This window comes from Strix aluco, chromosome 7 (genome assembly GCF_031877795.1).
Source record: "Strix aluco isolate bStrAlu1 chromosome 7, bStrAlu1.hap1, whole genome shotgun sequence".
Lineage (NCBI taxonomy): Eukaryota > Metazoa > Chordata > Aves > Strigiformes > Strigidae > Strix > Strix aluco.
In genome coordinates this window covers 38,513,523-38,528,460 of record NC_133937.1, presented here as the reverse complement: position 1 = coordinate 38,528,460, position 14,938 = coordinate 38,513,523, and the positions used below count along the sequence as shown (strand labels likewise).

Sequence of the window (14,938 nt, the reverse complement as noted above, 5' to 3'; positions counted from 1 at the left end):
GGGTAGGAGGCCCAATCTGATCTTCTCAGCAGCTTTAGGTGTGGACTTGCCACTTGGCTCATGAAACCCTCAGCAGTGAGCTAGCGGTCAAAGAACACTTGTCTGCCTGGCAGCTGTATGCAAGGCTGCTAAATCAATGCATCTAAACTCTGCGATTTCTAATTCAGGTTGATTAGGTTGTTTTATTACCCTAGTGGTAAACAGACTCAATATCCAGCGAGTAAAACAGTTTTCTCTGAGCAACTCCCTTGCAGCTCCCTCCCAATAGCACCTCTGTAAATATTATCTAGGCACAATATGTTAAACAAATCACTTTTGTTTTTCTTTTCTTTCTTTTTTTTTTTTTTTTTTTAATTGCCATCTGGCTGTTAGTTAATTCAGTTGACTAAAGAAAAAGATTTATTTGATGGATTGGCGTTCCTCTTTTTAAAAGCAAAACATTTTGGTTTTAAATCTGTGGCTGTTTGAAGCCACATTATTCAACTGAAAAGTAAATCAATTGAAAACATTCAACAACTAGATGGGTCACTTGAAGGAAGCAGGAAAGAAAATCTTTGATGTCCTTAATGCTGGGAAAAACATATATGTTTTTTGCTCCCTGGGGAATGAGATTGGGTGCAGGAAAGCTGGGTGCAGTCCCCATCTCGGGGCTCTTGACATGTTTTGCATTGCAGAGTACCAATTTCTATCGCTACATCTGTGCTGATGCTGTGCTATGACAGAGTCTACCTTAAATCAGATACGTATTTTTTATAGTAAGAGCTAAATAAGCATAAGCAAACAAAGCACAAAACATGAATTATATTTTAAAGAGTCAGTAAAATTCATTCACCGCTTAAACTATCCAGGTTAATTTACTTGGGCTCAGATCTCTTGGGACCATGCTGCCCTGCAGTGTTGGGGGCTCTGTGCCAGCACCAGCAAGCCCTCCCAGCAGGCAGTGACACAGGCCAGGAGTTTGTCGTATACCTTAGAAGTGGCAAACCATAGAATCACAGAATGGTTCGGATTGGAAGGGACCTTAAAGGCCATCCGGTCCCAACCCCCTGCCATGGGGAGGGACACCTTCCACTAGCCCAGGTTGCCCAAAGCCCCGTCCAACCTGGCCTTGAACCCTTCCAGGGAGGGGGCAGCCACAGCTTCTCTGGGCAACCTGTGCCGGGGTCTCACCACCCTCACAGGGAAGAATTTCTTCATTAGATCTCATCTAAATCTCCCCTCTTTCAGCTTAATACCATTACCCCTTGTCCTATCCCTACACCCCTGATCAAGAGTCCCTCCCCACCTTTCCTGTAGCCCCTTTAAGTCCTGGGAGGCCGCTCTAAGCTCCCCCCGGAGCCTTCTCTTCTCCAGCTGAACCCCCCCAACTCTCTCAGCCTGTCCTCACAGGGGAGCTGCTCCAGCCCCCTGAGCATCTTCGTGGCCTCCTCTGGCCCTGCTCGAGCAGGTCCATGTCCTTCTGATGTTGGTGCCCCTAGAGTTGGGGGCTCCTTCCCTCCAGCGTGTCACCACACCACACAGCTCGGTGTCGTTGGCAAACTTGCTGAGGGTGCCTTAATCCCACTGTCCATATATATCCCCCTTTGGTCATCTTCAAAAGTCCCACACACAACTTTGCAAATACTTTACAGAACAAAAGAATGAAGGGTTAAACCTGTTTCTCCTTAAATTATAATTAAAGATTAATCTTTATGCTTGTTTAATGAGTAATAAAAGCATAATACTGAAATATATTCATTAATTATTCAAGTAAATTACTATTTCCCTCTTTTAGTGGTTGGTCATTAAAGACAAATTTGTCTAAAGACAATCTTTTGTTTCTATAACTCATCTGCCTTCATGTAGCCACATGTAATTTTTGTGAGATCTTAATATTTTTATAACGACAGAAGTGTCACATTGTCTGTTATTTAAGCATAACTATAGTTAATATTGGAAATCCTAGATTCTTGATAAAGCACAAATGTGTAGGCTACAGTTCAGAGGGCTGTGTAGGAGTGTACTGAGCATATTTAATTTGGTCTGAATTCTGACAATTGGTATTTTAGGACTTCTTCTGGTGAATACTATTGTGCAGAAGGATTTGTATCAGTAATGAGTTCCAGAGTGGGGGATCTTTGTTTCCTACAGATGCTTCCAAACTTTTCTAGTTGCAACCCCTCCTGCAGAAGAGACAAGGGCTTCTCCCTCATGCTCACCAAGGGCACTGGCTGTCTATATCCTTCTGATGTCTCTGCTGATGACACCAGGGTCACAACCTTCTCCTTCCTTTCTGCCTGCCCCCAAAGTTGGAAGGAAGAGAAGTTATTGTTTGTTGTCACCATTATTCTGTGTTCTCTGGAAAAGCCATTTTAGCATGTAAAATGTGCTTTTAAAGCAAGACTTTATCTCATGTTTTAGAAAACATAAGTAAAATGAAATGGAAATGCAGCTGTAGTCCATGTAGGGGATGCAAGCACAGTTTAATTTACTGAGGTGGGAAGTTGACATCAAAATCCCTCAGTGATCTGAGGATGCCATTTCGCATTATAACATGGTGCAAGGAAGGCTGTGGGCACAGCCACCAGTGTCACCGCCTGCTCTGTCACTGTGTGTGGCCCATCCATGCCCTCATATTTCAGCTGAATCTAGCAGGAACTTTTTAATTTTTTATTTTTAAATTAGGATTCCCTTTGAGTCTTTATCAGATCAAATGACTGCTCCAGCTCATCAAACAGTGTTGTGATCGGTGAGCTGGTGCAGGGGAGGCGAGAGGGAGGGTGTGAGATAGTGAGGGAGGAGACCAGCACTGCCTCCCTTGGCACCAGCCTCCCATTTTTATGGGTGTAACGAGACCGTACCCTTCCCAAAGAGAGCTCCCAGGCTGCTCGTGTACCGCACCCGTGCACAGATGACACCAAAAGCTGCCTGCCAGCCAAAGCTGGCTGAGCAAAGGAAACGTGGCAGGGTTCATCCCTGACTATGTCTTTCAAAGACAGCTTTTCAAGTGGTAGAGAGCCTGGGATATATGCGGGGCACAAAGAAGAGGAAAAATATCCTAAGGTGTGTCTGTAGGTCCAAACACAGAAGGTCCTGAATACCACCTCCCTCTCTGGTTATGCCTGGTTGTGAGTTGGTGGTGGTCCAGGAGCAGCAGACTGTGACACCAGAGCTGGGACAGGGGCTGGTGACTGAGGCCCAGGGTTGAGTTATCTCAACCATTGCTTTCCAGCATACAGTTTGGCTGCCCGGGGTGCACTGGGCAGCAGTGGAGGGCACAGACCTGCCCTGTGTCCTCCCTACAGTGCCACGTATGTTCCTGTAGTCATCTAGAAGCCTGTGCCTGTGGCAGTCACTTATAAAGACCAAACCAGATCATAGACCTCAGCCATCATAAGAAGTCAAGAGAACTGGGTGCCAAACACTTCTGCGCACACAGGGCAGTTGCTTTGCCACGTCCCCATAGCCATTGGTATTTTATTTGGTACTAGTACTACTGGGTCTCCTGTTCTCCCTGCTACTCTTAAAAATCCTCTACCAAATGCAGCCCGCCTGCAGATTTCTTGGTCTCAGGAAGCTGGCTGCTCTTTCACAGCAACACACATTGAAACATTTGAAATTAAGAACCCAGGAGGGTAAAATGATGACCTGAAAACCTGCTTATGAATACAGCATTTTATTGATGGCACCTCTAGGCTTCAGGGTGTGACCTTGTGGTTGCTTTTTTTTCAGTCTGATGGTTTCCTCCTTTCTCATTTTTTTCTCTCTCCTGATGTCTTTGGGATTTGTGGAGGTAGAGGTCTGCATGGCTCTGGGGTTCATAGGGCTCGCTGCCAGCACACCCTCATATATTTTTCCAATGGTCTTTTTCGTAAAGGCAGGTTGGCTGATGAGTTTAATTTCCACTGACCCCAACACAGCAACCCCAAGGATGGATTATAAGTGCATTTGTGGCTGGGCAGGAGTAGAGTGTCTCTGTGCAACCCCGAGGTGCTCGCGGAGCAGGTCGCTGCAACATACTTGCCACAAGCCCTGGCAATAACATTAATTATCCGATTAGTTTCCCACCACCAGAGGACATTCCCTGGCCCAGTTCCCCATGTGCACATCCATGCCCACCTGGGAAGGTGGCACAGGATGGGGAGAGGTGGGACTGTCCCCTTGGGCAGCAGCTGCTTTTATGCAGGCTTAAATGGGGATTAAACTTCAGCCCGAGATGTTTCCCCCTGCACTTGACAAGTTTGCTGCAATTATATCTCTTTGAAATAAGCTTCTTACATGCACTTCACTCTGGACTTGCAGCTTTTATTTCAATAAAATGATTTTTACCCAAAAAAAAGAACAATGACCTTCAGAGATTTTTCTCCACCTGAGATATTCTATCAGACTAAAATGTCTTTATTGATAATATGAAATTATTAGCTAGTACAGTTTTCTAATGTTTTGACAGTGTTGTTACAACTTTAGTTTCCTGTAGGAGAAAGAAATAATTTGCATTCAACATCATTTCCATATAAATACCAACATCTGTGCGGTTTCCGTTTACCTTCTTATCCTTAAAAAAACCCAAGTTGTTTACCGTTTTTAATTGTAATTCATGAGCAGGATTTTACGAAATGCTGAAAGTAATCTTAGAAAACTGAAAATGTTTATCCTGCAGAAGATTTTATCATCACAAGAGCACTTTGAAGGCAGAGAACCTGCAACTCTCACGCTAGCCTTTGTGCTGTGTAATGTGTACTGCTAAATTTTGAGAGTGCTAATTAGTCCAAGATAGACTACTCTGCTGTTGACTATGTTGAACAAATTAGAGATCCCACTGTGACGAACTGAATAGGAACAATGTTCAAATAACTGGATTTAAATCTCGAAAACCGTAATGTAATTACTTCAGTGACAGGACTACCAGCTGTTTATAGGCCTTTAAATCTGCATAATGAACAGCCTTGTGATCTTAGTGTACACAAGCACTTTCAGAGGTTTAAAAAAATTTCTCAGGCACATATGGTTTTTTCATACCTTCCATTTTCCTTTCCTTTGAGAGGGCGGTGGTTCATTGGAAATGGCAATATAAGTTGAACGTTACCATTCAACCCCTACCGCGGTGCCTGCTGTGTTTCTCTGGATTTGTATCCAAATCCTGTATCTTTAGTAATATTTTGGAAACAAGTTTATACCTCCTCAGTCGTGCTTCTAAATCTTTCCAAAAAGCTTTATTGTAACTGCAAAAGCCTGGAGGGCGAGGATTGCTGTTTGTTTGTTTGTGTTTGCAAGGGGCTGGTTTCTTGAGAAGCTCTACGCCAGGGAGGTTTTTATTTGGAGAGGAGAAGATGGCAGTTGGAGAATATGCAATAAGTGTGCAGCCGGCAAATCCTGCAGCCCCTAACATGCATATTCGTGGTCTTCAGATGCGATTGGCGGTTGATGAGATGTTTGCGGCCACCAGCCCATCTCTGTTCGTGCGTGACTTTAGTTGTGCCATTTCTCGGGTTCCTTTTCCCCATCAAAACTCACAGCTGGCAGTAGTGCTGCTGAACTTCTTGGCACCTAGCCTCTTGGTTAAGGCTGACAGCTCTGAGTAAAGACTAAGCTGCAGTCAGGTAATTGAATTAGGAAGAGGAATGACCGATTTTTATGATATTATTACTCATCACATTGATTAGAGCAGTGCCTATGAGTCAGCAAAACACAGCAGCACATTGCCCGGTCACCAGCAGTGGGTGATACTGTCCCTCGGGAGCCCGATGCTCGGACTCACTGTGACAACAGGGGAGGAGGTGATGCAGTGAATGGGCTGACCAGCATGTCCCCTCTGTGCCCTCATCCTTGTGAAGGGGGGAGATAGCCAGCGTCTGTGCAAGGAAGGTGGCAATAAATTGAAAAATCTTCAAATATGAGGAGTTTTCTGTGTGGATGATGACAGCAGCGAAACAATGTGCCTGATAATGGGTGACTCATGAAGTTCAGTCAATTTGCTGGGGGATAATTTCATCGGAGTCTTGAAGGAGCCAAATAAAAAAATGAATTTTTGATGATGGACTTTTTAATCCAGGAGTAAAAAGTCCAATTTCACCCATGATTAGAAATTGAAACTAAAGAAGTCAGGATTAAGAAGCTAGTGCAAATTTTACCAAAGATTAAATTAATCTTTTGATGACTTTACCAGGATCTGTCATACCTTCTTCATTAATTGCTAATTTTTGAAAGAAATGTTATGCTTTTCGTGACTATATGCTCTAATTAAGCAAGAATGATTTAGGAAGGCCAGGTGAGATACTAATGAAATTTTTTTCTGGATGGAATCCATGAATGTTCAGGTATCATTTGGACAGAAAGGACCAAATCTCCTGCACCATGCCCAAAACAAATTTAGTATGAAAATATTTTCATAAACCTGTAAAATGTACAGCTTTTGTTAGAGATATTAACGATGTTTTCCATTGTTAGTACTGAAATATTAAGGAGGATCACAAGTCTTAATAGCCATGGTGTAGGACAGACCTGAACAGCTGGAACGCCCATGAACACCTTCCTGTGGGTCCTCCTGGGTGAAGGACCACTTTTGAGCTTCAGCATTTCTCTGAGATGAGCAGAAAGTCCAGGCAGGCTGGCCATCAAACCTTTAACTAATGGAAATTATAAATAACACCAATGCCTCATCTGTTGACTGCAACTGAAGTAATTCATTGCATGAAGTCATTGCCACACAATGTCCAAAAGTTTGGGCAGCACCCCTGGGTGTAGGCACTACTTTATATTCTCTGGATGAATTCCCAGTGAAGTGCTATGGGCATGCTAATCTGAATGCCACCTTGACATTCATCTTAGATTCAAGGCTAATTTATTTTTTGGGGGACTGTTGATTTTAAAAATCAGTGTTTAAAAAAAATCTTTTGTCTCTTATAACTTCTCTAGGCAAATGGGCTTTTGGTGAATTATTTTTTCAGCTCAGTAAAAAAACAGTTTAATTAGAGAACGACCACTATCAGTGCTTTGCTTTGCAGGGACTGGCAACACATCCTCAAAGGCACATTTTAGCACCTAACAAACTTTGAGAATTTGCATTCATGTTAGGGAAAAATGTCTGTATATTCTGATGTTCAGAGTTTAGCCTTTGATAATTTTTGCCACTCTTTCTCTTTTTTAAATGTTTCAGTAAATAGGAAGTCAAGGGACGGTTCCAACAAAATAATTTTATCTCTGCTCCATCTAAACATTTACTAACTTCTGAGCAGGAAAGTTACTCATCCTGTCTGAGGTGCAGTTTAGCATTAGTTAAAATATATTACAGCGATGACCCATTTACCATCATTTACAGCTTGATGAAGTGGCTTGTTTCTCCCACTATGGAGGTGTCAGACCACTGTTGCACACAGTTTTGGTGTAAATACCAGAAGCTCAGTAGTATTACAAGGTTTGAATACACCAATGAAGTGCTTTATGCCTATCTGTCTATACCTTTTTTTAACTGCAGTGCATCTCTAGAAATGCTAAATGTCTGCTTTGAAATCCCTTCTTTCCTATCCTTCAGCATGGTTTTCTCCAAAAGTAATACAAGCCTATGAAATTTTATAAGGAACTTACTTTGATAAAATATAATTTAGAAGACTATCAACCTGGGGAATTGTCCACCTTATGCCCCACTTTGATCTTCACTTAGTAGGAAAGAATGTTAATTCAGGTCTTCATGATGTGTTCAGCAGGTTTTTATAGCTCTGAATGTGTGCTGCTCTTCCACTTCGAAATACACTTCTTGGTATTGAATATTAACAAATATTTAAATGCACATACGCTTTTTATTTTCTCATTTATACCGATTTTTATTTATTTTTCAGTTAATTTTTGAATTTCAATCCTCAAATCTATCAAGGATTAGCCTTATTTCTGCTTGATGCTTGCATGTGATTTTTTTTTTCTTATATATAGTGATCTGAGAGTGAGCCGAGAGATACTATCTGAATGTTTACCCCTAAGTGTTAACCTTTTGACTCCAAACTGCTTCACAAAGGGAATTTTTATAACCAAGGTAGATTTATTTTGCTCTTGGAGGATTTTCCCCAGAGCCTCTTTTTAATCCTTCCTTCAAAGCCGCTGGCAGAGCTGCATACCTAGTTCTAGGTAGAATCGTGGGCAGTGATGGGTCTCACACCCTTCAGGACCATTTCTGTACCATCAGGAGAGGATTATTCTGGAGGAACAGCCGTATGTGCCAGCACTCGCACAGTTCTCGGCCTCTGTGGTGCTTCCCCTCTCAAACACAGAGACCAGCCTGTCTTAGCATCTCGTAGAAGAAATACAGATTAGCTTGTCACGCTGTTTACAAGATAGGTCACAGGTCTGCAAATCCCTGGCTGGGTTTTTCATCCCTTGCATGTTCTGGTGGCTACGCACAGAGGTCTGGAAATGTTAATGTGTCGTTAACAGCTTTTATTAGGAAAAAGGGGGGGTGGGGGGGAAATCCCTAAAACAATTAGTTTTGTTCCAGAAATCCTATGTCTGAGAATCTCTGGAATAAAAATTCATAACTTTAAGCAGCTGTCACTCACAGTGCATAGGAAATCATATAAAACCCAAGCTCTGTGCTGGCCAGTCGCTCTGTCTGATCGTATCACGTCTTGTGGGAGGTCCTCCTTGATTTACTGTGTGAGGGCTTGCTGCAGGTAGTACAGGTTTCTGTTGGGGTGTTATTTCCAGTGCCCTCAGCTGCTCTTCTCTGCCCAAGGATGCGAGAACACGCAAGGAACTGGTTGTCACACCATGGATCTCGTACTGAGGACCATATTGTGCCACACAGACAAAAAAGATGCCTGAATTTGCTGTGCAGCCTGGAGTGCCTCCTATTTTTGCTTTAGCACTGCAGAGAACCCATAGTGATGGTTTTATACGATGTCAGACTGATCCTGTGCCATTCTCCAGCTTGGAGGACGTGCCTTGCAGGAAGCGATGCATCCTGCCACGCTGAGCTGTCAGAATGAGGTGTGTAACCTTGAGCAGCAAGGCACTATGCTGAGGCTGCTCTGGAGTGTGCTGGGATCCACACTGCGCCCAGAAAATCAATGACCCTGGACTCTAATCCTTCACCAGGACCGTTTGGGTCACAGGCAATCTGCTTCCTTAAGTTACAGGGTTATTTGGGCAGCAATAGCATCCAAGTGTTTATTCCTTTTAAGTTAATCAACATGTAAATGAACATGAAAACACTAATAAATAAAAGGCAAATTATATTTTCCTAGCAAATTGAGCATGTTGCTTGTGTGTGCTGAAGATTTAATAAGCGTGATTAAGTGTAGACAACCGCTGGGTGGAGAAAAGTTAGTCCTCAGGCAGAGGAGGCTTTGCAGCCTCCCCTCCTTTTCTCAGTTTGTGTTTTGAAAAGTGTACCAGTTCAGAATAGGAACTGCTGCAAAGCTCCCTTTTCTTTTTACATCGAGGTACAACAGTGATCTTAAAGGACATGTAGTCTTTTCCTGAGAAACACGGTAATTTGAGTACGACTTTGCCTCTAGATGTAGCCCCGTAAGCTGCTTGGGGCTGGTTGCTAACAATTCTCCCATAAATATCCCTGAAATATCTGGTGTCTTAATCAGCAGGGCAGCAAACCTGGTGGGGAAGGGTCTTCTTTGGGGCAGTGGTTGCTGGGTCTGCTCAAGGCCAGTGTCTGCACTGGGCAGTTCTGGAACGAATTACTCTCTGTATTTACTTCTCTGCCTTGATTATTGTATTTTGTCTCTTCAGTGAGATGGCAAAAAGAGGCCGACGTGGTGCCTGCTGTGATATATATTATGTCTTCTAAACTTCCTTGGAAAATGGAAGGGCTTAAAAGTTTGCACATGTATTTATCTTATACATATATTCTGCAAAGATACTAGGAAATACCTTTGATGTTTAGAGTGCTGTGACTACACAGGGAATCATACCCCTGTCCTCAGAGCCCCGGGGAAATAGCCTGGACCTGGCTGGGTGTAGGCAATGCTCTGGGCATCCTTGTGTTCAGAGGCCAGAATGTAAAACCATTTATTTCATACACCTCAGCTGAAAAGCTTAAGTTACAAATATCCACATCACCTGTGTGCATCAGGTCGATAGCTTGTGCACCACAGGGATGTTCCATTCCCTCCTCTGGATGTGTCCTGCCGTAGAGAGGGGACCCTGCCCCATCCCTCCACTTTTTCTCCCATTGTCCTGATGTAGGTGTGCAGGCAGCAGTCCTCTCCTCCCTCCTCTCCCTGATAAATGTGATTAGACACAGTCTCCTTCATCGAGAATCAGTTCTGATTATGTATTTACTGGCTTCCCACCTTGTACGAAGACCTTCCCTTCCCATTCAGAAACCATTTTTGCAAGGAAGGTGTTAAAATTACCTATTTCTGAGACTCGCCAACTGCTAAGATCGGTAATCATTTTCCTGTATCCAGGGAAATGCTGATTGGAATTATCGCACATATCTTCATATTTGATCAGGAAAGAGTAATGTAATTTTCCTCCTCCTAATGCTCAGCATAATTATTCACAGCCCTGCAAAACAGGTGTAAATTGAATCAGAAATGATGGTACCAGGCCAGGTTCCCAACACACACCAGCTGAGGATGTGGCCAATGTGCGCGGGTGCAATTGCTTGCACGAGCATGTGGGGAAAACAGATAACTTGATATAGCAGAAATCATTGCTGATTCTTGATCTGAACAAAGGGTGTACACAGCTGCGTGTGACAATGACAACAGTCATAGGCATTTAAAATAAATTAACTCTGTAATGAAGGTGGTTGCTATGGGTCTTATCCATCCTTCCCTTTCTGTAGGGCAGCTCTGGGAACCAATTCAGCTCCAGATGAAGTTGTTAAATGCCTTTCCATTGACCTGTGGAGTTTTGGATCTGGCCTTAAGCCATCAAAAAATTTAATCAGAAATAGCATATTATGACTACATGGAACGTGACATTTAAAATTTCAGTAAACGCAGATTCCTCCAATATTAACTTTATTTTCCCTCTGCTAGATAACCTCTTCAGACCAAAGGAAAGATTCATTCCCGAGAAGGAGATGCATATGAGATCGAAAAGGTACAAATCGCTTCAGTTTAGAATTCACTGCGAATTGCTGCCATCTCATGCCTAAGGCACCGCATTTCCACGTCACCTTCATACGCGGGAGGGTTGGACTGCTTGCCACCCTTTTGTTCAATGCTCATGGCTTTCTTCCACTGTATCAGTTTGATAGATTTGGGGTAGCCCTGCCCTTTGAGCACCCCTTTTCTAGCAGTTTCAGACAGCGTGGAGAAACCCATGGTGTGAAAACTAAGTCCCTGACAGGTATCTCACGTCAGATATTCAAAAATGTAAGCAGTACCATCGCTTTGTTGGGTTTTTTTCACCCTAATGATGGCACATAGTTATGGGAATTACATCAAACTATTAGGAACGTGATATCTGATCTTTAACTGCATTGCACTTCATGCAATCATTTACAGCAAGAAAAGCTGCTAATGGCTACCGTGCAGAATTCATCCCGTTTTTAAAAGTGCCTAAAATGTGTCCCGTTTCTCTTCTCCAAAATACAATCTCCAGCCAAAACAGGCTGCTTCAGGAACTTGGTATTGCAAAATATTCTGAGGAAAAATCAGAACTAAACAGGCTTTGTATGCATGCAAAGAACAGGGCTGCTGTGAAGGAAGGTCTGACTTTCTTTTCAAACCCCTGGGAATTTTATCATTGATTTAAATGGAAAAAGATCAGACCAGAAATCACCTCTTTGAGGGCAACTCATGTTATTTTTAAAATGGGCAGATTATGTTCTCCTTGGTAAAAAGTGTTCCTAATGACAGTGAAAAAAATGTTAACAGTCTCCAGTCTTATAATGACTGTTTTCTTGTATCTTAGAAAAATACTTGAAAATAATTGCTTGGTATTAATTTTGTGACATAAATATAAAAAAGTGTACAGGCCAGATTCTGGTTTGAATTATGTTGCTATAAATTGAAACCAACTCCACTGAGCTCATTAGAAGCTACTTCAGAATTATGCTGCTGCATTGAGATAACCCGATCCTGTCTCTCTTTACTTTTTAGTTCAAAATTAGGAGTGTTTTTCAACAAGTCGTATTTTACATAAAAACTTTATTGTTAATAATTTATAATTCCATTTTCATAAATTCCAGTACTTAGAGATGCCTATTAATGACAAGTATTGCATTGAAGGCAAATGTTTCCGATAGGAAAAAGTATTTGTGAGTCCTAGGGATGACTTTCTAAATTCATTCCAGGATTTACAACAATTTACCTGAAGTAAAAAAGAAACAAGAAGAAAAACAGAAGAGGATCATCATCCAAAGTAACAGACTGCGTGTTGAGATCTTTAAAAAGGTAAGAATTTCCTGTGAGTGCCACGTATAGTTTTGTAACCCTTCTTTACTGTGAATGGGGTCCGTAGAGGCAGCACCTGCCTGGGGAGCCTGTGCTAACCGTGTGCAAACCCTGACAGCAAAGGATGTGTTTTAAATCTTGACCTTGAGGTTAGGTACTTCTTTAACTTGAATTAACAGCTGAACCTTGTGTTGGAATAAGCACCCTAGACTTTTGGTTTTTAAAAATGAGTAATTAGTTAGTTGTGGTGGAAAGCTTCATTAGTGCAGTTAATCCAGGTGCAGATCTGAGGCATTCCCAGGTAATCCCACTCCACGTTGCACACAAGTACCAGTTGTTTAAATGCTCTATTGCTTCATCTAATTACACCTTTCCTGTCCAAGATGGAAAAGCTTTCAGTGCTTTTTTTTTTGGGTTTTTTTTTTTTGAGCAGTGTAGCCAGCAGATTTGAAGTCTGAAAATGCTAATACCACCTCACCTAGAGTATCACTGAAAATTTCTACCATTATATCCATCTCATGTATTTTAACAGTATTTTAAGGCTGTTTTGCATTGTTTTTTTCCTAGCAATTACTGGACCAGCTCCTTCAAAGAAACACAGAGTGACAAAGGATTCTCTTGCCCATCATCCTAATTGGATCTTGAATACCTTTGACTGCTAGATAAGCCATAAAATTTACTGTTATCTCAATTACCTGGAGGTATTTTTCTTATCTTTGGCTCTTTATATAAATAAAGATCATTTATATTTCAACTGAAATTTCAAGGCATCTTTCAAGTAACCAAAAACAGTCTAAAAGGGAACACAGCTGTTTCAGAGCATCACCTTTTGGTCAGTTTACCCAGAGGAAATAATTTTAAGAATTTTTAATGCAAATACTGAATTACTGTGGTATTATTTATCTAATCTTTTAAAAAGTATACGTCTCTGTAGCAATAGAACTGGGTTTATAAGATCTGGAAAACTTATTTCTTTGAAGTATTCTATTAATTGATTTCCTGTGAGTTAAATCCTTGAAGTAAAGAAAAATGAATATCATTATTTGTTATGTTTAGAAACTAGCTGAAATAGCATTACCACAAAATCATAGCGGCAGCAGTTTCACATTAATACCTAACATACCAAAAGGGACCAGTATTTTAGCTCTCTGAAGAACTCTATTCCTGTTTATATAGTGAATCTACATAGCAAGCTTACCTGTTAAAGAGCAATATTTAAAATTTTGATTATAACTCTGTTTCTCGTGTTTTTCATTGTAATATATAGTTTACTCCACTTCTGTTAAGTATTTATAGAAATGGCATATTAAGAAGTGGTGCCAAGAAGTATGTTTGCATCAAAACTGCAGAACTAAAACCATCTGTAATGTTTCCTCCAAAAATATTTAAATCTTTATTTGTACATTTTGGAAGTAAAAACAACCAGCTTACAAACCAATGAAGTTTATTTATGGAATAAAATATGAATATAATATTGATCCAACTGCTATGTTTTTATTTGGTACTGTTAAATATAACACAGTTATTGAAACTGCTTGAGAAGTCATGCCTTTGTATGCCACAAATCCTATGGTAAAAAATATTGCCCATAAAAATCACTGCAAGTGTTAACCTCTGTTGCACAAACAGTCAATTGAGTGTGTTTGAATGGGGCTGGAATTTGGCCTTTGATATCTATGCTTTATTTTTCTAATCTAGCCTGAGATGTAAGGTCAGGTTTTTTGGAAAAGGGATGTTTGTGAGCTGGGCTTTGGCCACTGAGATAGCCTCCAGCTGTGTGATCTGTGCTGAACACAAGGAACCTAGTTATATTTTGTGCTCTGTCTCTGTTAGATTACTTTGTCTCTTTGTGTCTCAGCTTCCCAGTTTGTAAAGTAGGATTAATGACGTTAATTTTTGCTCACAGAGAATATATTTATTGAACAAATATATTGCGTTCCAGATAGATATCTTTAAAAAACTCGTCAATTAGTTCAGTGCATTTTGAGAGGACATGCAAGGTAAGGTAATGCTGACTGTGAGGAAGAAACTGCCAGGGTCCTTCCCCAAAAAAAGCCTTTTTAACCAAGCGAGTAATGTTGTGTTGGAAACCAAAGTCAGGGCTGGCCCACAAATGGCTCCAAGTAAATTTGTACAAGGGGACTGCAAGAAGGAGCATCCTCCAAAATTCACAGCTCAGCTGTGTGGTAGATCTGCTCTCCTGTGGGTTCATTGATCCCCCTTGCTGCTTTCCAGGAAAAACATGTGGCCTGCCTCAAACAGGAGGGCCTTTCTCTCTCTGGTGGACTTCTGGGTCTCCACCACAGAGTGATAAATTATAGCTGTAAACACCCCCACACAGTCTCCTAGACTGAATCTGAAATATTATCTTTTGAGCTTTTGTCCAGTTATAGCTCGCTACAACCAGAAACATTTCTATAGAAGTCAGTGCCAAAATCCCCTTTGATTTCAGTAGGAACCTAGCATTTTCGCCCATTGGTTCTTTAGTCTCTTGACTTCAGAGAAATGCAGCTTTGGTTCATCAAGTTTGTACCCTTCAGGAGCATTATTTCCTGCGCACAGCCATAGAGAAATACTATATGCATTTAAGCCTGCTTTACTGT

The 14,938-nt window shown here is 41.4% G+C and overlaps 1 protein-coding gene across 2 annotated transcripts in view; it reads left to right on the top strand.

Annotated features, from left to right (window-relative positions):
* Window positions 1-13,813, top strand: part of C7H10orf90 (chromosome 7 C10orf90 homolog) — a 67,641-nt gene extending 53,828 nt beyond the window's left edge. For both annotated transcript variants that reach the window (XM_074830098.1, XM_074830097.1), the window contains exons 7-9: window positions 10,974-11,037; window positions 12,236-12,335; window positions 12,903-13,813. In XM_074830098.1, coding sequence (XP_074686199.1) covers window positions 10,974-11,037; window positions 12,236-12,335; window positions 12,903-12,941 — 203 coding nt within the window. In that variant the 3' untranslated portion in view covers window positions 12,942-13,813. The remainder of the gene's footprint in view (window positions 1-10,973; window positions 11,038-12,235; window positions 12,336-12,902) is intronic.
* Window positions 13,814-14,938: the final 1,125 nt, after the last annotated feature.